We start from the raw sequence: 25,510 nt of genomic DNA on the forward strand, positions 1-25,510 counted from the left end.
TGAAAGTCTGAGACTACAATATCAGAATTGGCTTCTTCTTCCATAGTTGTGTCCTGTTACATTGCAGGCTGGCAGGAATCTGATTCTCCTGGGAAAGAGGGAGCATGAGAAGAACCATCCCTGCACATCACTTCCGAGCAGAATGACTGATTCTGGTAGGAAACAGAGCACAAAGGAATGGTCCTTCTTGCATACCTTGTGCAGTAGCAGTGGTGGCAGGAGCAGCTGAGGGTGGGGGAGAGAGGTACAGCACTTTCAGTGGGCCACACAAGTGACCACCAAGGGCTGCTGGTTGCCCGCCCAATTTAGAATATCCTGAGCATCCCTAGTGATGCATCGAAGGGGAGAAAGTGACATCTGACCAGTGCATGCTATCTGGGACTGATGGAAGTTTGAGTCCTACAACATCTGGAGTGCCACAGGTTCCCTGCTCTGTAGTAATATCCAAGAGCTTAACTACACGAGACATGAATAATATGATAATCAATCATGGGCTCAAAAAACTAACTACCAGGTGTTGTGTGGAGGGTGACTATCCTCAACACAGTGGGTGAAGAGGAGAGGTTTAACATATCCCTTCCAAGTGACAGTAATGGAAAAATCTAAATTTGAGTGGCAATTAGCACTAGGAAAAAAACTCATTGATGTCAATGAAAAAGTCCCCCCTACACAATTGTCAATTGCCACAAGTGTGCATGGTGGGTTCTTCAAAGCAATATCATGGCTGGGAGGGAAGGCTGTATTCCCTTGAATTACATTTTTTGGGGAGGGCGTTAGAAAGGCAGGGTCTAAATCAAATAAATAAACCACCCCATCCAGCCCCAGTATCAGGTATTTAATTTTTTATTACCCATGGCATGATTACTAATCAATGTCAATGATTAGCATGTGTAGATAGGATCTCACTTTAAAGGGGAAAAAAGTAATCTGGAATTCTTAGAAGGTTCTACAGTCCCTATTTCCTACCCACATCTAACAGTTATTTTTAAATGTGCGGTGAACATTCACAAAGACATATAAAGTTGAAAATCTGCAGTTCACAAAAAGACCATGTAATCCAAAACAAAAATATCAGAAGCATTGCAAAGATTCCATCACTGTCACTGTTTCAAATTCACTTTATTTTCATAGTATTCCAGTATAACAACATATCCTGATTGAATGCCACTGTGAACTCTTATCTTGAAAAACAACAAAATAACCTCAAAATGGGAAAGGGCAATAAATATCAAACTATTAAATCTAAAACGTACAAATATAAAATGTCAGTAACTTCTGGAAAACACTGTAGGAAAATCTGGCAGCCATGTTCTCCTTTGGGCATCTGTTTTGGGGGAAGCCTTTCTTCTCCCATCCATATCACCTCAGATCCAATACAGTTATTTTTACATCTTTCTCAATGACATGTTTACACATCTGTAAAAGAAGTCAACAAATCAGAGATAAGTCTGTTGGGAATCTGCTATAAGATGTAAACTAATTCTGAGTCGATCAAAAATAAGGCATTTAAGAGACAGCCCATGGTTGGCTTATTTCTTTGAGAACATGTAATCATGGGGTTAGTGCTGCCCCTAAGGAAGAGATCCAATTGGTGCCCACAAAGCTCCATTCTTCTTCCAGAGCCTTGCCCAACCCCTTCTGCTGGAAGCCAGCCATCAAGTGGAAGGCAGTAGTTCTCTAGTCTGTGTCATCTTGGCCACAGTAAGCTCAGCCACATTGTTCTACAGCTTTATGTGAGGGGGTGGTTGGTATCTGTAATGTTATGGGGTAATTCTTTAGCATTGTCTACACAACTTTGTCCAATAGCAGAAAAAAATATGAGGGAACAGGGTACATTTTCAACTCATCCATCTTTTCTATCCCTACTTCTAACTCAGACCAGTTGAGCAAAAAACATACATATATAACGTTATAATTTCCACAGCAGCAGTCATCATAGTCTGTTGCAGCAAAAATGTCAAGAAGCCTTGTGGCATCTTAAAAATTATTGTGGCATAAGCTTTCATGGTCATTGTCACTTTTCTGGGTCTGAGCCTAGCAGCTGGAAGTTCAAGGGTCCAAGAGTTCCAAGGCGGTTTGCACAAATAGGGATCAGGCAAAAGGCAAGGTCTCAATGTCACAGGTAACAAGTTCCCATGGCAACACAGCAGACAAGGAGCAGGAAAAACGAGACTCAGAGTTCTGTCCAGAATCACTCATGCCAGGAATCAGTCAAGGAAATAATCCAAAGGCAAGCCAAGTTGGGTTCAGGAAGGTCTAGTCAACATTGTTTTTATGCAGAGGCTGTCAGAGCTATGAGTGACTGCAGCTGAAAAGGTCTTCCTTTCGAGCAATCCTCCTATGTGTGAGTAGACCTTTTCTTACAAGGTGGTCTCTGTGTCTGTCTTTTCAGGAGGCATCTCTCAAAGGCTTGGGTTTTTTCTCTACCTCTAAGGCAGAGTCCTCATCCTTCACAGGTGATACCCTCACTGTGGTCACCCCTGAGGACCTGGGCTCCTACTGGTCTATTGGTAGATCCTGGGCATTGCTGGTGGCAGGTGTTCCCTGGGCATCCAGCTGTTCCTCTGAGCTTTCCAGCAGGGGCATGACAGTCACTGACCCACTTCACTAAGTGGACAGTGTCCATGAAAGCTTATGCCAAAATGAATTTGTTAGTCTTTAAGGTGCAACCATACTCTGTTATGTATAAAGTTATGTGAGGGAGGAGCTTATTCTGCTTCTCCCTCACCAAGATAGTATAATTAGTTCCAGGGAGCATGAGGGCATCCAAAACTCCACCCCATAACCTTCACCATATGAAGGCAGTGGGGAATTTGTTTGGGCACAGAGAAAGTTGTCTGACTTCTGAATGTGAGGAATTACGTATTAAAAGTACAGTTATGTGGTGATCTGAGGGCTTTTTCTCCATTATTTCCATGTGGGGAGGGTATCTTGTTTTCCTTACAATGTTCCTGGAAGCAATGCTACATAACTGCATAGGGTCTTTTTCAGGGACATTCTTTCAGACCCATACTAAAAGTGTGATGCAACTTTTACCTTTACATAAATCTCTTTTTTAAAAAGAGAGAGAGAGAAGAAACCTGGTATTACTATAAAATAACTAGTATCACTCCTGACCTAAATGGTCACTCTCTTCTTCCCATCTTTGGGATGGCTTTTGCCTCTCCATGCCACTCCCCCAAGAAACTACTGAACGCTCCACAGGAGGAACATTTAAATCATCCCCAATTCATGTTTCCCCTCCTCCCTTCCTCTTTGCAGATGAGTTCTGCATAAGGAGAATTCTAGAGGCAAACAAGTTGGACAGATAGAATGGAAGTACATAATGATCTAAAAACCAACAAACCCAATATAGTGACAGTATTTTAAAATGTGTGTCTATCCTGGAAAATAATGTGTTGTCCTTACGTTAAATAGCCTAGGGTCCTTGGTATGGGGATGAAAGCCCTTCATTCTACAAGCAGAAACTTCCAACATGCCAGCATTAGTAAGTCTGAAGACACCCGTGCTAGAAAGCAAAGGAAATATTATATCTACGGAAGCAACCAGAACATAGCAACAAATGAGTATCTTCATAGTGTGTGAAAAACCAGATGCAAGTCAGGGATGCTCAACAAGTAGAGGAGCTTTATGGAGTTTCCCAGAGAAGTGTTTCAAGTCACACTTGGGCCGTTTCTACACAATACTAGTGTAGAGGGAGGGAGGGGGGGCGATCCTGGACTTACCTCCTTCCGGGATCGTCCCCCATGTCCAAATGGCCAGCGTGACATCCAGGATGGGAGGAGGGATGCCGCGCGAGTGAAGGCAGCCATTTTAAAAAAAAGTTACATGAGCTGGAGCACACCTGCGCTCCAGCAAAAGGTACGTGGGGAAAAAAACCCCGTTCCTGCTCACACACCCCCCACCCCCAATTCCTCCCGGCCCAGCTGCTTCCCTCTACTGATCCCTGCTACTTCTGGGGAGGAGGGAATAAGCCAGGACGGGCGGCCACACACCTCCTGGGGTCTTGGGATGATCCTGAGACCGTGAGAGGAATCAGGTCTTCCCAGGGATTATTTATCCCTAGGAAAAGGTGTGCTCATCCCCCCTGTCCCCGGGAGTCCCTGTGCATCATTTGGACACACAGGGACTTGGCCATGACCAGCCCTCACTTTCGGGCTGGTGTAGAAATGGCCTTGATGAACTAACATATACCATGCAATAGTAGTAGAAGTGGCTCCAATAATAAAGTAACTTCCAATATAAGTAAAATTGGTTAAGAGTAATCTAGTTCTGCCCCACTTTTATTTTTAAAACCCTTGCTACAATGTTGCACCAGCCAAACTCTGCATGATCTTAGAGGCAGAGTGGGATACCTTGCAAGGGTAACCTCTTTCCCTGCAATGAAAACCACTTTTATAGCACCATTTAAATCTTTTAAATCACAAAGGATTTAACTGCTGTCTCATATATTGGGTTATAGAACTATAAAATATAAGAACATCCATATTGCAAGGAAGTTCTGACTGCTTCAATAAATGTAGCTTAAAACCATAAGTAAATTATCAAAATCGGTCATTTTGTGGAAAATGCAGACCCTGTAAAACCCAGTCAGAAATCATTTCAGTTGATCGATCACTTCCTTTTTTACCTAATCAATCAAAGTTAAATGCATGTGCACTTTGCACACAAAAGGTCCCACATGCAACCCCTGGCATTTCTAGTTAGAAGGACCTCAAACAGCAGGGCTCAGAGAAACAGATGCTTGAAATCTTGAGGAGCCACTGCCAGAAGAGGCAATACTGGGCCACATGGACCAATGGATTCACAGGCAGCGGGTTGGAAAAAGAAAATATTGGGGATTAACTTTACTTCAAGCCATGAACCTGCTGGATCAGATCAAGGGTTCATCTAGTTCAGTTAGATGGACCTTTCATCTGATCCAGTAGGTTCATGGCTTGAAGTAAAGGTAATCCCCAATATTTTCCTTTTCATTCCCTGTTTGCAAGCTGAGGCCAAAATAGCACCACAAACTAAAACAAGTATCTCCAAACCTTACAGCTCCACCAACTAAACTGAATAAACCTACAATGCAAACCTCCCAACTGAGTAACTTGAACCTGTAACAAGGGTGAAGGCTGGACCCCTGCAATGTGCACATGGGCCTCTTGTTTACAGCAGGTGATACACTCTGTCATGTATCTTCCAAAATGGGGAGTCAGGAGAGAACTCTGTTAAGCCTTACAGGTGGAAATCTGCCTCTAGTTTTTGTCACAAGGAATTGCAATTTAGACAGAAAGTGCAACTATGGATCCAAGAATCTGAAAGTCAATGACAACAGACTTTCAAAATAAATAGAATGTAATAAGAGTGCAATATGGCAGAAATTTGTAAAAATTAAATAGAAACCAGACACTGAAATAAAATGGTCATCTAATATTAACCTATGTGAATTAACACCCCCAACAAAACATGTACTTCAACCATTTTTCTCTTCACCTTCTCTTACATTTAAAAATGATTTTGTAGGTGACTGGGTATAGAGACAACAAGCTCAGGTAGCTATTTGAACATTACTGATAATTGGAGGACGGAGGGAGAGAACTCACTCATTATGTTTTGGTGAACAAACAATTGCAATAGCCTCTGGTAGCATTAGCTGATAAGAGCAATGTGTATGAAGATCAACGCTGGATAAGAACGCGGTCTGTGTTGGATGTGTCTACAAAGAAAAGAAAAAAAGGTCTCAATGGGGAATACTTTTCCTCCCCAAATCAAGGTCAAAATACAATCAAGGAGTTAGCCTATATTGGAAGAGAATACTTCACCATTAAAGTTAAAGCACATTTTGAAAGTTACCCACTGTACCATGTGTGCTGGTAAACAGGAGAGAGAAAATCCAGAAAGGAACAGAAAACAAAAGCTTTTGCCCATGCAATTAACGTTAAGAAAGGGAAAAACTACAAGCAATTAAATTGTATGTTTAATTCAACTGGTGCAAATTAGCTTCTTGGGCTACATCCAGAACTCACATAATTTTGGTCAGGTATATTGTAACATTTCTTATAAGCACTGAAGTATTTTGGGGTGGGGCAGGTGCAATTTCCCTTTCTTGTTTTTAGCTGCAGGAACTGTGCATATTGTTAACTGGCTGGCTTTTGTAACAACCACACATCCACCCCCACAACCCAAGTTGTCTTTCTATGTTTTAAACAACTGACTGGGGTTTCCGAAAAAGAAAGGAGAAAAGCACCAACCAACTCTTTAATTGGAAAAAAATTCCAAGATCCTTGGGAGGAAACAGTGGGCAGTCCACCAGAAGCATGGGAGGAGGAGGGGAGAATGCAAACAGTGTTGGATTTGGAGGCAAGCATCATAGAATAGTAGAGTTGGAAGGGGCCTATAAGGCCATCGAGTCCAATCCCCTGCTCAATGCAGGAATCCACCTGAAAAAATCCCTAACAGATGGCTGTCCAGCTGCCTCTTGAATTCTTCTAGTGTGGGAGAGCCCACACGTCCAGCTGTGTTTAATCTAAAACAGAAGCAAAAACTTCTGAACTTCCCCTCATGACCCCACCAGAGGAGAAGGGGGCATGTGAAAGCCCGAGGCTCACTACAGTTTTTTCTTGTAATGCTAAACCATGATTTAACATTACACTTGAACAAGGACAGTTAAGCAAAATACAGTCACGTGCAGGTTTAATCAGTTGCACAATAAGGTTGAGTTACCAACTAGAGCATTTCACATTGCCTGTTGCTGGCCTTTTAACAAATTACTTTATTGATTCAATTTAAATACGTTGCATGTTGCCAAAACATCATGTATGTATGTATATGTGTGAATGAATGTGTATGAGTGTGTGTGCGCACACGTGTGTGTGAGTGAGAGTGAGAGAGAGAGAGAGAGGTGACCCTGCCCATTTAACATTGACTCCACCCACATTTTGTTTTGGCCCCACCCACCACTGGTATGTGGTCCTCCAGAAGATTAGCCAAAAAGGAATGTGGTTTCCAGGTCAAAAACGGTTCCACACTTCTGCTATAAGGAAGTTTACTGCCTTTTTCTCCACTGGGATACATTGCATATTTATGTATACATACATGGATCCAACCCAGAGTGAGGAGATCATGTTGGTCTTGAACGCTGAATAGCTCTTCCACATTCTCCATGTCACAGTAGTCTGGCCCTGCAGACTGTTTTGGCACTATCACATGAGTAATAGTGAATTCGTTATGGGTCTGCAAAATACAAGTGTGGGGAAACAGCTTTTTGAAGAAGTACTGAACTTTAATCCCTATATCTACCATCAGCATCAACTGACAGTTCTTCCTACTGTACTGATTTCAAGGTAGTGGTTCTAATTTACACCTATGAACCATAATATATGTTTCTGTACCCAGAGATTGAACACAGCAAAAGGCAAAATAGCAGCAATGGAAGTTAATATTGATATTCCATATTAACATGTTATATACATGGGTTGGGTGGGGATACATTTCAAGGAAAACAGGAATCTGCCTTATTTGAGTCAGATCATTGGTCCATCTAGCTGAATATGGTCTACAATAGTTGTGGGGAACATGTGGGTCTCCAGATGCTTTTGAGCTGTAACTCCCATCTGCCACAGTCGGCACAGGTGAGGGATTGTAGTCCAACAATGTCTCGAGGGCCACATGTTTCTTTCCCTGGCCTAGAGTGACTGGCAGAAGCAACTCTTTCTCAGCCCTATTCTGGACTTTCCAGGGATAGAACCTGTGGCCTTTTGCATATATAACGCTTTGCATACAGAGCACATGATCTACTACTGAGCTATGACTACTCTCACAGGCTGTCCAGGTTCAGATGATCACAGGGGTAAAAGAAGCCATTATGGCTTCTTCTGCCCCCACCCACGTGCAAGCACAGGTTGGTGTGCCATCTGAACCCAGTGTCTGGAGCAGCAGGGATGACTTTGAACTCCATCAGACGAGCATTTTATTGCACGCTTGTTACTGGGCACTCATGGATTTTTGCAGGTCCCTCTCACAATGTCGTCTGCCTGCTGCCCCTTCTAGCCTTCTTCACACGACAAAAGAACACCCCAGCAAGTCCGACTTATTTTTAAAAGATGGAAGTTGCCGCTATCTCCTGTTATGTGCAAGAGAAGTAGAGTGATCAAAACAGCCCACTGAATTGGCTACATGCACGTTATTTACTTCCTCATTCAAAAGAGGAGGTAATGAGGGACAAACACCTGGGTGGAGAAGCAATAGTAAACGAACACACTTTTCCCTTGTGTGATGATACTCACTGTATCCACTCAACAACCCATGACTTGCAGTAGAGGTTTTAGGGTGGGTATAAAGCCCCCCACCCTGAAGTGCCTGGGTAATTATGCAAATGATGGATATGCACATGGGGGCAGAGGGAGAAGCCACAATGGCTTCTTTTACATCCACAATCGTTCAAACACCTCTGCATTGTATCTATTAACATGTAAATCTAGGAAATAAATACTACTTTAAAAAATTATGTAATCGTATTCACACTTACTTGGGTTTATGTTCTACTGAACTTAGGAGAATTTACTTCCCAGTTAAGCATATATAGGATTGAATTGCACAATGCATTCCTTTTGTTTTATTAGCCAGAATATATAATTTTAATATATGTGTATGTGTTCCACTGTGGGCCAGGCTGAGCAGGTTATGTATCAGCCACGTGTAGATATAATCTCATAGTTGACTATTGTTGTACAGGGAATATTACGCAATAGCATAACTATTGCTGTAAAGTGAACATTAAGCAATACAGTATTTAGGCACCCAAGCTAATGATGTGAAACTGATATTCCACATCATTAGCTTCCACTATCTTTTATATCGGTTTTCCTGTAAAAAAATCTCATTTGTGTTTCGTAAGAATCAGAAAAATGCATGAAGGATCCTTTAATGGAGCTTAATTACACAACAGGATGGTGGCATAATTACATTATGTGCTTCCCATTGACTAAGTTCAACTATTTCTAAAAAAAAAAAAAGGGGGGGGAGGGACAAACAGCAGACCACAGCTCAATAAGAATTTCTGAACAGACCTATACAGCTAAAAGTCAGTTATATAGCACACTTACACTTCAGATCTGCTTTTGCTCTGTTATCAGTTCATTACAGGAAAATACAGAACTATCAAAACTGCCTTCCCCATACAAATGTGAAGGTTCAACTGTACCAGTTTTCCACAGAGAATTCCACATGTCTCTATTCCTCTTACTGTATTTGACTCTGCTAGCAGCAGAAATTTGTGACAAAGATCCTTGGCCAGAACCACACTTCGCATCCCTTCAGCTGCATTGTCTAACAAAGAGAGAGTGAAAGAGTCATTTATATGGAGGCCTACAATGTAAAAGGCTCTCATGCGACACCATTTTTAAAGCATGCCACCCACTGAATGCTTATGGGTTAAATAATCTCCACATATAACTTTATTGGATCAAAGTAAATTGTTCATTCTTGGCTGGTCCCTTTTAAGGAATCCCTCACTCAATTCAAATTGAGGTCTGAGCTGGTTCCTCTAAAGAGAAAATCCCTAACTCAATTCAATTTGAGGTTTCAACAAGTAACGGGCAACCTATACTCACCACATCAAGGACAGGATGCAGAAACAAACAGTTCTTTAAAATATGGAGCACATTTCTAACCAGATAAAAGATATATTTGTGTGCATCAAGCTTTCAGAACATACTTTCCATGTAGTAACATTTCGATTATCTGGGATTTTAGTAACTGTCATGGTATAAGTGTTAGGTCAGATCTCTCATATATTTTGATTTATATGGGATGCCCCCTTTTCCGAATGTTAGCAGTATAGTGAGCTATAAATTCTAACAGTGAAACAACATGGAAGGCAAACAAAAAAAGGCGATTTCTTACTCTGAACAGCACTTAGTGTAGCAGCTGGCTTTAAGGCCCGACTTATAGGAGGAGATTGTCCAACAGAGGCATCACTCTTGTTTGCTATTGTAGTGGATAAAGAATTGTTTAGAAGGGTTGAAATGCATGAAGACAACATGCTCCCATCAGTTTGCTCAGATGTAACTGAATTATCCTTAATTTTCTGGTCACGGGCCAAGTCTTGCTTCTTCAGTTGGTCTTCAAAGAACTGAAACTGTTCAGTTGCCAGCTGCTGTTGACGTATCTGTGCAACTCGCTTCTTCTCGGCTTCAATCAATTTCTGTTGCTCTAGTTTCTTCAGCAATTCTGCTTTGCATTTATTCTGAAAAAATAAATAAATGAAAAGATCTGAAATCTTCAAAAAAAGGCCAGATCCTTCAGTTTTGTTCTAGGTGAATAGGGGCTCAAACTACATGGGACTCAGCAGACTCAGTTCTTTAAATGTCTCCTCCTCCATCCATAAAGTGGGAGGAAGTACAAGGGTGGTGATGGGGAGAAGAATACTGAACCCACCCTCTGTCTGCTGATTCCCCCAGCTCAACTTGCTTCTGATGGGACTCTAAAGAGACAGACTGCTGGATTAAGTGTCCAGTACCATTCTCACCTGCACAATTTTTCAGCGCTTTGGTCTGCATCCTCCACACTGTTTTGCAAGTGAAAGTGGCAGATCTACATTTAAAAACATTGGTATGCCATCACCATGTGTAGTTTGGGCCTGGGAAACAAAGGCATACTCCACCTAGAAATACTGGCATGAGGCTGGGGTTTTTTTGGTTTTTTTTTTTTACTGCTCTTGCCTCCTGCACCTGTAGCCTAGCGAAACAACCTATGAACCCAGGATTCTGGGTTCGCACGCAATGACAACCTATGGTTTAAACCCACAGTTCACCCACAACACCATGTTTGCACATAACGACAACCCACGATTTAATCAACTATGTTTTATTAAACCATGGTGTGTCATTATGTTCAAAGCAGATCAAATAATAATGATAATAATAATAATAATAATAATAATAATAATAATAGTAATAGTAATTTATTTCTTACTCGCCTCTCCAATTGGATCGAGGCAGGGAACAACAGCAAGCATAAAATACATAACATACTGATTAAACACATGGTATACACTGTTTAAAAACATCCCAAAAAATCCTAAAATTCTACTGGATAGGCCTTCTAATAAAGACTTAGAACCCTTGTTATTTAAATCAGGCTGGCAGGCCTTGACATCTAGTGCAGAAAAAGTCAGAAGAATTTAGAGCCGTTTCTCACATGGGATTTGTAAAAAGTGATTCATATTCATACACAGTCATGTAGGAAGGACCACATGATAGTATATTTTGTTATTCATAGATGCTGCTCAAAGTCAATGTCAGAACTTCTTCCTGATACATATTTTGGCCCATTATACACTTCTATAGCTAGGAGCTTTATCAGTGCATAAGGAAAAATCTCTCTATATAAAATATTGTACTATACTGGTATAATGATTTAGGCCTCAATGCTATGAAGAGTTACTTGGTAATAAGCATCACTGAACTGAGAATTAATTCAAAGCAACCATGCATATGACTACCATGGGATTTAAGCAGTCTGGTTAAAGGATTGCAACCTATATACAGGACTGCAGCTCCCCCCCCATTTCCCCCCCTCCAGAAACTATAAGGTCCATAACATGTATTTAAGGCACTAACACAGTCCTCCCTCTGTATGCACCAACAGAGGCAGTGGGCCCTTGCAAAAATAAAGCATGCCAGTGGACACCACTGTGCTTGCAAATACCACTGGCACTATTTTGTCACTGATTTTTATTCTTTGCCAAGCTTTCTGGCCAGGAATAGGGGACTACTGGCTATGGATGCATAGTCTTTGTAGGCCAAAACATCAAAACATCTGGAGGGCTGCAATTTGCTCAGCCCTGTGTTAGCTTGGTGGAAGGGGGAATGGAATCACATCAATGCAGTGAATTTTTTGGTGGATTAATGAAAGAACTTGGTTTCTAAATACTTACTAATATATGTTCACATGTTAATGTCTAGTCACTCTTTTTGTTCACTTGGGTATTTTAAACAATAAGATCATAATGGAATGCACCACAAGGGGGCTTAAAAGCAAATTAAACCACTTTATCCAGCTCTCAAAGATAATGATCTCTCTCTCTCTCTGTCTCTGTCCTTAGCTAGACCTACTTTATAATCCAGGATGGAGGAGGGAAGATCTCCCGTTGTGTTTAACGTGAGATCCCTCCTCCATTTACACGTGAGGCACGACGACCTTAGGAAGAGAGGCGTTGCGCCCGCCTTTTTTTTTTTTTAAAAAAAGAAGAAGATGGAGTGCATGAACACTTGTGCACTAAAGGTAGGTGTTTTTTTTTTAACTTAATTTCCCCACTCCCCCCACCATACCCCCGATGGGCGCAGTGCTCCTGAGGAGCGCTGCACCCCATGCACAGCTCCCGGCTCTGCATGAGGAATCGCGCGGAGCCGGGTCAAACTGCAGCAATGGGCCACACGTTCTGCAGTCTCGGGCTCAGCCTGAAACCATGGAAAAACCAGGCCCAAAAGGGAGGGCTCTATCCCGGGGCAAGAGAAGGATGATCCCTCCCTGATCCCAAGATCCCCTGTGCCTCATGTGGACGCACAGGGATGATCCCGGGGTTCGCGCCGTGATAAAGCCTGGTCTAGCTAAGGCCTCTCTCTCTGTGTCTCTCTCCCTCTCCCTCTCCCAACAACACCTTTACAGCACAACCTATGCATGTTTACTAAAAAAGAAATTCCATTGCGCTAAATGGGGCTTATAGTTAAGTAAGTATGCATAGAATTGCACTGTTAATCTAGTTTAGAGTAGGGTTTTAAGAAAGTAAAGTTAGACATTTGCCTAAGCTTTGTTATATAGAATATATATTAAAGATTGCACATATCATTAAGGATTAAAAGATACATTTGTTCTAATGAAATTTACCTTGTCTTGCATATATTCCTGGTATTCTGCATTGTATTTCTTTAACAAGTTCTTCTTCAGTTCATCGGTCCTAGGAAATGCTACGTCCTTCAGTTTCTTCGGTAGGGGAAAATAAAACACAAAACACATTATGTGCGTGTGCTCGTATTTGCTTTTCTAGGGTGACCATATCAAAGGAGGACAGGGCTCCTGTATCTTTAACAGTTGCATAGAAAAGGGAATTTCAGCAGGTGTCATTTGTATATATGGAGAACCTGGTGAAATTCCCTCTTCATCACAACAGTTAAAGCTGCAGGAGCTATACTAGAGGGCAGGGCACCTGCAGCTTTAACTGGTGTGATGAATAGGAAATTTCACCAGGTTCTCCATATATACAAATGACACCTGCTGAAATTCCCTTTCCAATACAACTGTTAAAGATACAGGAGCCCTGTCCTCCTTTTCATATGGTCAGCCTAGCTTTACTTCCCTTCAAAATCATCAGCTTGTTTCCATAATTGAAGCAAATAGTTCATTAGTATTCAATGAAACAAAAAGGAATAAATGGAGGGGGAGCCGCCTATGCCCCCAGATATACAGGGCTCTGACCTTGGGGCCAGGAAATGGTGCTCCCCTCCCACTCCTGCCTGTAGCCCTCATGGAGAGAACAGTGCCAGCTATCTTTCAGTGATTGGAAAACAAAGCACAGAGATGGGGAAAGAGGGCATTGCTCGGGGCGGAAGAGTCTGCGGTGGCTGTGTTATGATCTATTCTATGGTGGCCCCAACCTCCTTCTCTCCCCCTCCAAAGAGCTGCTGCTAGACAGGTAAAATCGTTGGTCTAGCAGAAATGCAGGGTGGCTGGAACATGGAGATGAAGATAATCTCTACTGTCCTCCTGCCTTGAGTTGGATTCTTGGAAGCCTCCAAGTTTGAAGGCTGCCCCGAATCCACATAGGATTGCGTCCTTATGCTCTGGAGAATGAACCAAATTTAGCAGCAAGCAATACCTTTCTCGACATGGCTGAATGGGAGGTTACCCACCCCTTCACTCTGGCCTTAATATGGGTAATAGTTGCTGTAACTGCCCTTGTACATGCTAGTGATAGGTTCTTAAGGTCATGGAGCTGCTGTCTCAACAGCATGGTTCACAGGATTTGGCTGTATGGTGCAGAAAATGCGTAAAGTAGGGTGACCGTATGAAAAGGACAGGGCTCCTGTATCTAACAGTTGAATAGAAAAGGGCATTTCAGCAGGTATCATTTGTATGCATGTAGCACCTGGTGAAATGCCATCTTCATCACAGCAGTTAAAGCTGCAGGAGCCCTGCCCTCTTTTGCATCTGGTCAAAAGGGCAGGGATCCTGAAGTTTTAACAGTTGTGATGAAGAGGGAATTTCACCAGGTGCTGCCTGCATATAAATGACACCTGCTGAAATGCCCTTTTCTATTCAACTGTTAAAGATACAGGAGCCCTACATAAAGCTTGATCCTTTCAATGTGTAGAACTACACATCAAAAAGCAAACATGGTTTCTGGACCCTGAGTTTGCTCCATAATACTCAGAGCCAGCAGCAACAATTAGCATCTTCATACAGCTGAAGCAACCCAGGAGGCCCACCAGGACTGCCTTTACTAGTAAAGCCAGTAAAAAACAACAAAGCCACTTTACCTTCATAATATCCTGTTTTTCTGGAACTGCACATTGCTGGTAGTCTCGATGACAGGGCAGCTTTTCTACAAACAAACTAGAAAATGAGACACACACACATTTTCCCCTTTTGCATGTCTGATGAATGCCCATATCATCCCACCCCCCACCCACCCCCATGGACAAAAGCAGGTTGCATAAATCATATGAGGCTGGACACAACATTTCGTTTTCTTTTTTCTTTTCATGGCAGCTTTCAATAATTTTGCAGTTTAAATCATGATGCTGCTGAGGGCCTAAATGCACAATGGTTTTAATTCTCATACCATTTACTACGGTGCAGTGCCTCTAATTCTAATGGAAACATTCTGGAAGAAGTGGTTTGTCAATTACAGCCAATGCCATTTTTAGAAGATATTTTTAAACAACAGGTGATTAAAGAAACAAAGCCCCAGAACTGTTATTTTGCAAACCTACTTTTCTTTCTAATTACATCACCTTTCACTATCCCTCCCCTCTCTTCTACTAGAATTCATGTTGTCTGTACTGTAAGTTTTGATTGCCAACATCTCTCCAAAACACATGCAGATTTCGCAACCCAGATACCTGTGAGCCTTTATACTGGGGTTTGAACCTTCACTGAGTTTCAAACAGCTTTTCATACTGATTTTCCCAAAATGCCTTATTTTAATAAGGCTCTAATAATTGTGGCTGAGCTTGGTAGCCATGAAAAAATTCTGCTAGGCAATAGGAATATACAAAAGTGCCTCTGACAACAGGTAGGATGCTTTTCTCTTCCCTCTGAGCAAGTGCTGCCTGCCCCCTCCCACTCCAGTGAAAAAGCAGGGCTGACAGGACCTGCAGCAGGGCTTCTCCACAGGCCTGAGTCCCCAGCACTTCCCTCTTAAGAAAATTAGCTCAGCCCCCACCTCCCTCCCCGTTCCTAGTATCCTATACACAAGAACACAGACCATTAACACCACCTCCTGCAAAAACACAACCAGTCCTGTTTTTTCTCAAGCCTTGTCCAAGAGCTCTTCACAAAAACGTTTTTTGTCATGCCCAATAACTCCTTTGCCTTAGGCAGGCTCTTGTTTTTTGCACCCACCCCTACACAGAGTTTCATTTGTGCCTCAGCACAGCAGGAATCAGTTTTCAATGCTAGGACACAATCCTTCCTTCAAAATACACAATCCTGTTCTCCATAGATGATCACTCCAGGTTTCCTGTGTTTCCTTGCAGCAACTCTCTCCCTCTGCATTTTTTTTTTTTTAAAACTGGGTAAGATAGAAAGAGCGTCTGAAGAGTGTTACTGCAAGGCTTCTGCTTTCTCTTCTGGGACATAAGCTGGGATTGGGGGAAGAGAGGACGGTAAGAAGGCAGCTTGTTTGCAGCCATGAATGCACCCTGCTGAAGATGACAAGTCAAGGAAAAGAGTGGGGTTTAGGAAAGAGAAACAGATTCTATTGAGAAAGAGCAACAGCAACACATATACATGGAAGGCGTTTATAAATGGCACGGTGGGCTTCCAGTCAGTCATTCGGGGGGGGGGGCAAAGCAGGATGAATGACTCAGAGATAGACATTCTGGCAACCAGGTTTACTGGCTTAATGCTGGGAGGGCTTCCCTGCCTACCTTCTTAGGAGGAAAATACTGCTGTTTTGTATTGATAAGACTGCTCACTGGAATTAAACTCATAACCATCATTGGCCACTGTTTATCAAAGTATGCATTGGGGGATTGCCTTGAAGATATATAAAAGGAATTAACTAAAAAGGCCAATGTAAATTATAGAATCATAGAGTTGTAGGGGATTTTTTTCAGACATGTAGCCACACTCAAATGCAACTCATGAGATTAAATCAGAGCTCTGCAGAAGCTCTCAAACTAGCACCTAATCTACACCTGCCATTTATCCCAGTGTGGTCATGAGATCATCCCTACACGTCCAAATGACGCACAGCTGATCCTAGGGTGAACAGGGGACGAGAACTCAGTTCTCCTGTGATAGCTGGGACTGCTTTCCCCCCATTTTTTCCCACTGTCTTCGGACCATCCTGAGTTCTGCCTGCAGTGTGGCTCATCCTCCCTCTTCCCCATGAGTAGCAGGGCTTAGGAAACGGGAGCTGTCCATGGGCATCAGGAGCGAGCATTTTTGCCATATTTTGGGATGGCGATTGGCATCTTCCAGAGCCGAGTTGGGTTTTTTTTTAAAAAAAACTTACCTTTGTGCAGGATCATGCCTGCACAATTGTCTCCTCTTTTAAAAAAATATTAATAATGGCGCCTGGAATGTCCCTCTTTACTTCCAGGACAACTCGTTGGCGTGTGGCCCCTGAGGGACAATCCCAGAAGTGGAGAACTCCATGATCGTCACTCCCCAAAGGGCTGCAGGTGTAGATGAGCCCCAAGTCTGAAGCCTTAGTTTGGAAGGCTCCATGTAAAAGACCACCTTAACCTGGACTATGAGAAGATGTAATGGCAGCCTCATTATGCATCCATCCCTCACTTTGCACTTTTCTGAGTCTTTACAACCTCTCATTATAGCAACAGAGTGGCAGGGGCAGGAGCCAATTCCACAGAACAAGGCAGCAAAGTACGGAGCAATCACTGGTCATTTATTCTGATGGGAGCAGCCTACTGCTTGTTCCCACAACCCTTACAGATGATCCTTCGTGATCGCAAATAAAGGAGAGAAGTCAGGCCCTGCTGTGTTTGGATTACACTATCAAGCTGTGTAGACAGAAGGTAGATTAGGATTTATCTACTGGAAGATTTACAGTAGATTGGCAAGGATTTCTAACTCCCAATTGTTTAACAACAGCAACAACAAAATGGCATATTATTTATTTATTTTTTAAATGATTTATCGTGAATGCACCTGGTGCATGCTGCCCAGTCACTCCATCACTGTGTTATTTAGCATGACATGCAAACCAAGAACTCTAGTTTGTTAGAGTTGGAACACACACTCCTTTGCCCTAAATTATACTGTTGAAATGAAAACATGAGATGGCCAGGCGTGGATTTTTTGTGTGGAACAACTCTAAACTCTCCTAAGTTCTGGTACACAAAATTAATTCCTAGGCCCTGTATTCTTTAATTCAAAGTGTATTTCTTTTACATGAGAATTGGTGAATCTTGGGAGTTCTAGTAAAAACCAAGTAGATGCCCAGCCAAGATCTAGGGCAGCCTTCCCCAATCTGATGCCTTCTACATGCACTGGACTACAACCTTCACCATCCCCATGTTGGCTGGGGATGATGGAGGTTGTCTTCCCACACATCTGGAGGCCATGAAGTTAGGAAGGCATGGCATGGTGTCTCATCATGCTCTTGAATATCCGTGCCCCTCACACCTAGCAACTAATGAAGTGGAGCTCAGTTATTGAAACTTGTAGTGTGATTACATTATTCCAAATATTGAGTAACCCTTGGAATTGTGGAGAGAAGACACAACTGCTGTTTCTAATGACAGCCTCAGGCTTGCTGTAATATCTATTTCCTGATCAGGCTCCTTGTTTTCAACCAGAATCACATTCCCAGAAGCCTCCAGGGAACACGATTCAGCTTGTAAACAAGGTGTGTAAGGGAGGGTTGCTCCTATTGCTGTAACACCAAATTCAGCAGTGGCAGTGTATCCAGCAGCAGCAGGGTATGTGGCCCCCAGGAGGCTCTGGGGGAGTACTGTCACCCCAATCCCTGAAAGTTGCCCATCAGTGATCTAGAAAAACCCATACTTTTTAGACATGTCAATATCATTTGCTAGCACCCCACTAGAATAGTTGAAATGCCATTCCTAAAAATTGAAATGATTTATTTTTTCAGGTCAATATCCACAATCCCAGGCCCATTCTTACGTTATAAACTTATTATAGAGAACAAAGGCATTTTCAAGATTTCCTTCTTCCAGATATACAGATGCCATCCGCTCCATCTCCACTCCAGATCTAAAGTAGCGGCGTGGTGTAATGTCTTCATTTATTGTGATGTTACAACCAAGCTTGCTTAAGGCACGTACACGCTCTTCTGGGCTCAACGAAACATCCGTATGGTCAGGTATAGCTGCTAGCCTTTTCTGTTAAAACAGATATCACAAACTTGCATTTCACTTTGGTTACTGATCTTTACTCACATACAAACTTATTCAAGAAATTCAAATGAAATCTTGTGCTACAATTAGCAGCTGCAACCTCTGGTTTTAGCAATCTTCTAGGAGTTTTAATTACGCTTCCTCAAAACCATTACCAAAGAATGGAGGGAAATTACAGTAAAACAACCCCCAGCTCCTGCACCACATTCATACACACACACACACACACACACACACACACACACACTCTCTCTCTCTCCAAAACCACATTTCCCCAAAAGCTTATTTCTACTGATGAGCAGTGAGGTGCTTTTGATGCCCATTATGTTGCACTTCACTGTTGTTTTTAATTTTATTTCACATTGCACTTATGCAAATGGAGTTTAATCATAAACCTTTCAGTCACCATGTTTAAAACCACTCTTAGCTGCCCCTTCTTTATAAAAGGGGTGACATGAAATTACACCTAATGAGAGGTGGGGGCTGCTGCAGTAAACATAGGCTGACCATATAAAAAGGAGGACAGGGCTGCTGTATCTTTAACAGTTGTACAGAAAAGGGAGTTCTACCAAGAGTCATTTGTTTGCATTCAGCACCTAGTGAAATTCCCTCTTCATCACAACAGTTAAAGCTACAGGAGCTATAATACAGTGACCAGATACAAAAGAGGGCAGGGCTCCTGCAGCTTTAAGTGTTGTGATGAAGAGGGAATTTCATCAGATGCTGCATGCATACAAATGACACCTGCTGAAATTCCCTTTTCTTCACAACTGTTAAAGATACAGAAACCCTGTCCTCCTTTTCATATGGTCAGCCTAAGTAAACAGCAGGGCCCCCCCTCTCTTCCATCTATGCCTAGCAATGAAAATGCATGACAATATGCTACCATTCCAAAGTTTTCCTTGCCCCAGAAGTGAAATTCCATTTCATCCGCAGCCAACGGAATGGGGAAGTGATATTCTCTCTGTGACGATGCCACATTACAATGGTTTAGAAGATAAAGATAAGTAGATTTTTTTAAAAATAAGACAAATAGCATTCATAGACAATCGTCTTGAATTTGTATGCAAATTCACTAGATTTAGACCATATGTTCCAGAGTATATTCTGAGCTTCACAAAAAACAGTGCTCAAACCAATATCCACTCCATCCAGGTAGACATGTTGTCTGATTAGTAGCTTTCCACGTATTATAAAGCAGCAGACTTCAGTACTACTTACCAGTGAACTCACAGTGAATGGCTGTTCCATGTTACTTTGTGTCGATAAACCACATTTACTGCGTCTTTCCAATCCTTCCATCTAGCCACAAAAATAGAATGGAAAAAGCATACAGTGCTCAATAGCAACAGTAATCTGGTCTGATGTCTTATGCACAAATTATTAGCCAACAAAGATGTTCCAAAGAAATACACTGATGATCTGTCATCAACTATTCTGTCATCAACTGTAACAAAGAAGTATTTTGTCTCTGGAAATATGAAATACTTGCAGAGATTGATAGATCCTGAGACAGAAAAACAAAATGGTACAATGTATGACTGGTTTCCACAGCACTGGCTGTGCACACCATTAAAGTAATTTGTTCATTACCCAACACAAGAAAAAACAGCTTAATAACCACGCGTTTTACAAAAATAGTTATAATTATATTGCTGACAATTTGTCGCTCTTAAACAATTAGTATATTAAACAAAAACAAAAAAATATAATGGTGTCCAAAATTTGCTGCCTGAGTTTGCACCTCATCCTACAATGTACATTAACAGGAGATCCCTCCTTGTCATTATGCCACTTCTTAACAGCCAAGTTCCCAGTTTTACTCCATGATTTATTCATTTCATTTCATTTCTATACTGCCCAAAGCCAAAGTTCACAACAAATAGCAGTTATGTACAATGCGCACCACATGGGGAAGCTTTATTTCTTTTGCTATTCTTGCTTTTTTTTAAAGTAGAGATACAGCCATTAAGAACATAAGAAAAGCTGTACTGGATCAGACCAAAGCCCATCTAGTCTAGCATTCTGTTCTCAGGGTGACTGCCAGCTGCCCATGGGAAACCCACATGTCCTTGCATCTCTTCTGGCTAGGGAGGTCTGGATTTTGTGAAATCCATCCTGCATGTGTTTCATGGATTGTGCAGTGTCATTCGTTCAGGTGTCTGTTCACAGGTGGATTCGGAAAAAAAATCCATTATGCGGAAAAATACACAAATAATTCCATAAGAAAGTTCACAATAATTTGCATAATTTATATAACATTTAACATAGTGTGTCCCATTCCATTTGACTTTTCCCCACAAATATTTTCCAGCATGGCCTATGCCTTAGCAGAAATGTGCATATTTTCCTGAGAATGAATTAGTGTAAATCTGGGGAAAGTAAAAAAACCAAAATAAATTCTGGAATTCCATGGACTTCACACAGCCTAGGGACCTGCAAAACCCACAGAGGGTTTTGCAGTTGGATTCTTAGAAATCCGAACTCAGTTTAGCCTGTCTGAAAATTTTCCAGCATCTCTACTCTTGCCCATGTTTCCCATCAACTGGTGTGCATAGGCATACTACTTCCAATACTGGAGGAAGCATACAGACAGTAGGATTGATAGCCTTATCCTCCACGAATAGCCTTATCTTCTATTAAAAGGCACCAGTAGAATCAGAGGCCTTAGCTAGACCTAAGGTTTATCCCAGGGTTGTCCCTGCCTGCCCCCGGGATATCCTGTGTGTCATTTACATGAACAGGGATGACCCCGGGAAGATCCCGGGATAAACCTTAGGTCTAGTTAAGGCCAAAATAATCTTTAAGACATCATAGCACCACTTTAAATACCAACTTTTCTCCTCCTAAATATCAAAACTAATATCCTTTGAATCACTTTAGTTACCTATTGGAATTCAAATTTCTTTCATCATATAAAGAGTAGTAGGAATACTACTCCTAGTGGGTGTAATTCATCGTTCAATACTGAAATGGAAACCTGTATCTGGCCTTGAATTCCTTTCTCATGTAAACTATCCCTGAATTATCAACTATGGATTAATAACTGTTGAATGCTCATTTTGTAAGTAAGTTTTCTGAGCTAAGCACCCTTCCCCCTCCCCAGTCAGACTCACTGAAAGCAAACAAAATGTAGGGTATTCAAGCCTCATTTGTTCCACCACCTGTGCCCCAGATTTAGAGAACTGAGTGAAAAGTGACATTTGTAATCAAAGCACAAGAAAAGGAAGTGGTAACTGAAGGGCAGAAAATGTTACCTATAAATCTTCTGACCACTAAATATAAACATATGCAAACAGTGTGATCATCTGCAAAATTGATATCTTTGATCTCAATTAGAGCTCCGGCTATTGGGCGGTATAGAAATGTAATAAATAAATAAATAAATAAATAAATAAAATATCTTTGCTCAAATTCACTGAGCTATTAGTTGACTTTTAGTGGGGCTATAGATTGACACTGTTCTCAAGTAGTGAGAAAGCTTAGGGAGAGTACTACTTAGGTCTTGTTTCCTTTGGGGGAAGAGAACACTAAAGGCTGCCATTTTTGTAATATTTGGTTTATTTACAAATATGCAAGTAGAGCACAAAAAGAGGCAGCATACAGAGGCTTTCCTATTCAAAACACGCAAGAGACCTCTTCAACTATTTCCTAACTATTAGTTCCCATTAAGGAAACATCTACCAACCATTCTGGCAGCTATATAAATATTCACCAGCATTTACCCCCAATATGAATTTGTGGTAGATTCTGACTGAACCATTAATAAGTGCTTCAATAATCTTCCAAGATTTGGGGGAGTGGATTTGAAAATGCTACTGCTGTATGTAGTGGTATTCGCTGTTATCAGTATAGTATTGTGGAGCCATGCAGCTGTGTCAGGATAATGTTTTGGTTTGCTTGTGGTGCACTACCTCAATGATGCCCAAAAAACCCAAAGGCAAAGGGGTTGAGCAATTATGGAATGATCTCCCCAATGAGGCTCGCCTGGTGCCAACATTGTTATCTTTTCGGCACCAGGTCAAGACGTTTCTCTTCTCCCAGGCATTTAACAACATATGCTAAGTTTGTTTGTTTCTTAATGGACCTCAGAATTGTTGTTGTTTAAAATGGATGTTGTTTTATACTGTTGTTTTTATATTTTTGGTTGTTTTAAATTTTGCATACTTTTTAATGTTCACTGTTTTTAACTTTTGTAAACCGTCCAGAGAGCTTCGGCTATGGGTCGGTATATAAATTTAATAAATAAATAAATAAATGCTGTTATTTATTATGATACAATAAATCCAATGCGTTTCCAATCCTTGGGTCCTTCCTCAGAGTGATTAGACAAAACGCAAGGTATCTCTTCTATTTCATATCCCTCAGTCTCCTAGGCTCTATTCAGATCATCACATCAGATTTATTTTATTATAATAAATGACATCCTTTGTTCTACCCCTTTTTTGCCTTTGGTTTTTGGCATCACTGTTGGGGATTTCCATTTTTTGGCTTTTGCATTACCTGAGTTAAATGTTAGTTTTGACTTCACAAAGCCACAGAAATCCTGGCACATGGAACTATATTCTGATATAGAGCTGAAGAGATTAGGACACTAAGGAAGCACTATGGAGGTAGGTTGTGCAAAATAGGTATACAACATTTTTGAAGAATCATTTGAAAAGGCACCCATCTTCTATCAGCCTTCAAAAGAAGCAGAGTACCAGCAATCAAGCCTTTTCATTTCAATGAAACTTGCAGTGACTGCGTAGCTACTTTGGAAAAGAGAGGCAAAGGATAGACTATTTGTGCAATGATCTTTCCAGTACAGTCTACTTACATCATCTCTCTTCTAAACAGAAGACATCTGTGTCGATAAATTGACACATTATTTTCAAAAGCAGCTCTAAATTAGCATCACTCTACCATCACAAAGCTGACATTATCAAATTATCTAAGTGTGTATCAGTTTCATCCAAAATAATGCAAATACCAAACATCCATAGTCTAAATCAGGGGTCCCCAATGCCTGTAGGCACTTCCAATGTCGCCAGTACAAAAGCTTCCAATGTGGTACCCACCGGCACCCAGAATTATTTGTATTTTTTTCTGTTTAAATATATGTACATGGATTGGTATGAAATGCATAAAACCTTCTAGCAATTATACATATGCTTCAACAAATGTGAACCAAATATCCAAAGAAGTATCCATCTGACGGTGGTGTCTATATGGCACCCATTCAAATATTGAAAGTGTTATAATGTTCTCAATTCATTGCATTAGAGCAATTAAGCATTTATCCTTCCAATGTTGTAATATCAATCTTTTAGTTGTCAAAAGGGCACAGAAAATCCAGTTACGCTGACTGTTTGTTCATTTCCATGAAGCTGGTAAGTAATTTAAAAGAGCATGCATATTAGCAAATATTAACGACTATTCCAGTAAAATAAAATCTGTATAATTCCCTCCCCCTCAAAAGAAGCAACTACTGGACATTCCTAAAACATATGTTTAAAAGAAGTATTAGCTGTATTGCACCGCCAGCAATTAGCTGAATTAGACAATCAATTATTAAAGAGACATTGTAGTGTCCAATAGACACAAAACTTTTTTTTATTTTTTTTTTCTGAAAAAGATGCATTCTAAGATCCATAGACACAACAGGTAGATGGCAAAGTGGCAATCCACTGATTATTCATTTTGTTTTGGTGCCCACAGTAGCTCTAAAAAGGTGGGACCCTTGTGCTAAATACTCTGATAGTGGAGAAAATGCTGACCAGTTAAAGAGTTCTCCACAAAGATCTGTCATGGTAAGTTCACCACCCATTAAATCATCATAGCAAAAGAAACAAAGTTCTCCCACGGCCTATTGTCCTACAGGAGGCTGACTATTCTGACAACATTTAGGGAGAAACAAGATTTGGGTTGGCATTTGACTCATCAAAATATTGGCCAAGTCAGATATTTGAATCATTGTGCGTGGGCCACCCATTGTTATGGTGGAACACCATTTGGCAGGTTGTGACCTGAGGTCCAGCCCTACAAATAACATATGCATCAAACTATTAGTTCTCCAGGTGTGCATGGATTCCACTCACCTGCATTTTCTAGTAACTTTTAAAGCACAGTTTGTTCAGTAAGGATTACCCTTTCATCTGTCTTTTTTCTCAGTCATCACCATCAACAAACCAACAAACTTGTAAACCAACAAGATATTCAATTACATTTATTCTCTTGGTGCTCATTTCCGACTTCATGATGGTGGTGAATGCTTGAAGTGGCTGCTTTCATCCCCTTAAAATGTTGCCCTAGAGAAAGTTTTCCTGAGCACTGTTTCCTCCAACCCCCTCTTTTGCAAAAGAGTACAGAGATTTTTCTTCAGAATAAACTGTAGCAAAGTTGTCCCCCTGCAGCATTTTGTATACAGTGCTTAGTTATCAATTTAATGCTAATAACAAATTTCTGTCCCATTCCCACAATACAATGAGGATTGGATATCATGCTATTTTATATTTGTGCAACTACTGCATTAGAGTTAATATGTCTGGGAATGCCCTAAGACAATTGCCTAGAAATAGTTAGAATCATAGAATCATAGAATAGCAGAGTTGGAAGGGGCCTACAAGGCCATCGAGTCCAACCCCCTGCTCAATGCAGGAATCCACCCTAAAGCATCCCTGACAGATAGTTGTCCAGCTGCCTCTTGAATGCCTCTAGTGTGGGAGAGCCCACAACCTCCCTAGGTAGCTGATTCCATTGTCGCACTACAGTTCTTAAACTGTAGCAAAGTATGGGATTTTGCAGAGCCTTGTCAGGGGTACTTAATGAGATTAGCAATGGTGGACACACTCTTCTGAATGACTGTTTACCCATCACCACTAATCTTCACTTGCAACACAGAGATGTGTAATGTGTATTCTAAGGTACTCTGTGTA

At 41.3% G+C, this 25,510-nt stretch overlaps 1 protein-coding gene across 2 annotated transcripts in view; it reads right to left on the bottom strand.

Moving 5' to 3' along the window:
- Nucleotides 1–1,100: 1,100 nt before the first annotated feature.
- The window catches only part of STAMBPL1 (STAM binding protein like 1), a 30,317-nt gene continuing 5,907 nt past the window's right edge, over nt 1,101–25,510 (bottom strand). The window contains exons 2-11 of one of the 2 annotated variants that reach the window (XM_063132918.1): nt 19,815–19,895; nt 18,361–18,578; nt 14,523–14,598; nt 12,874–12,969; nt 9,889–10,231; nt 9,230–9,312; nt 7,081–7,218; nt 5,589–5,701; nt 3,409–3,508; nt 1,101–1,416 (exon numbers count right to left, since the gene is read on the bottom strand). In XM_063132918.1, coding sequence (XP_062988988.1) covers nt 1,360–1,416; nt 3,409–3,508; nt 5,589–5,701; nt 7,081–7,218; nt 9,230–9,312; nt 9,889–10,231; nt 12,874–12,969; nt 14,523–14,598; nt 18,361–18,578; nt 19,815–19,895 — 1,305 coding nt within the window. In that variant the 3' untranslated portion in view covers nt 1,101–1,359. Of the gene's footprint in view, nt 1,417–3,408; nt 3,509–5,588; nt 5,702–7,080; nt 7,219–9,187; nt 9,313–9,888; nt 10,232–12,873; nt 12,970–14,522; nt 14,599–18,360; nt 18,579–19,814; nt 19,896–25,510 lie in introns of both variants that reach the window. The other variant, XM_063132917.1, reaches the window with a different exon arrangement.

The sequence above is a fragment of the Elgaria multicarinata genome, chromosome 8 (genome assembly GCF_023053635.1).
Source record: "Elgaria multicarinata webbii isolate HBS135686 ecotype San Diego chromosome 8, rElgMul1.1.pri, whole genome shotgun sequence".
Lineage (NCBI taxonomy): Eukaryota > Metazoa > Chordata > Lepidosauria > Squamata > Anguidae > Elgaria > Elgaria multicarinata.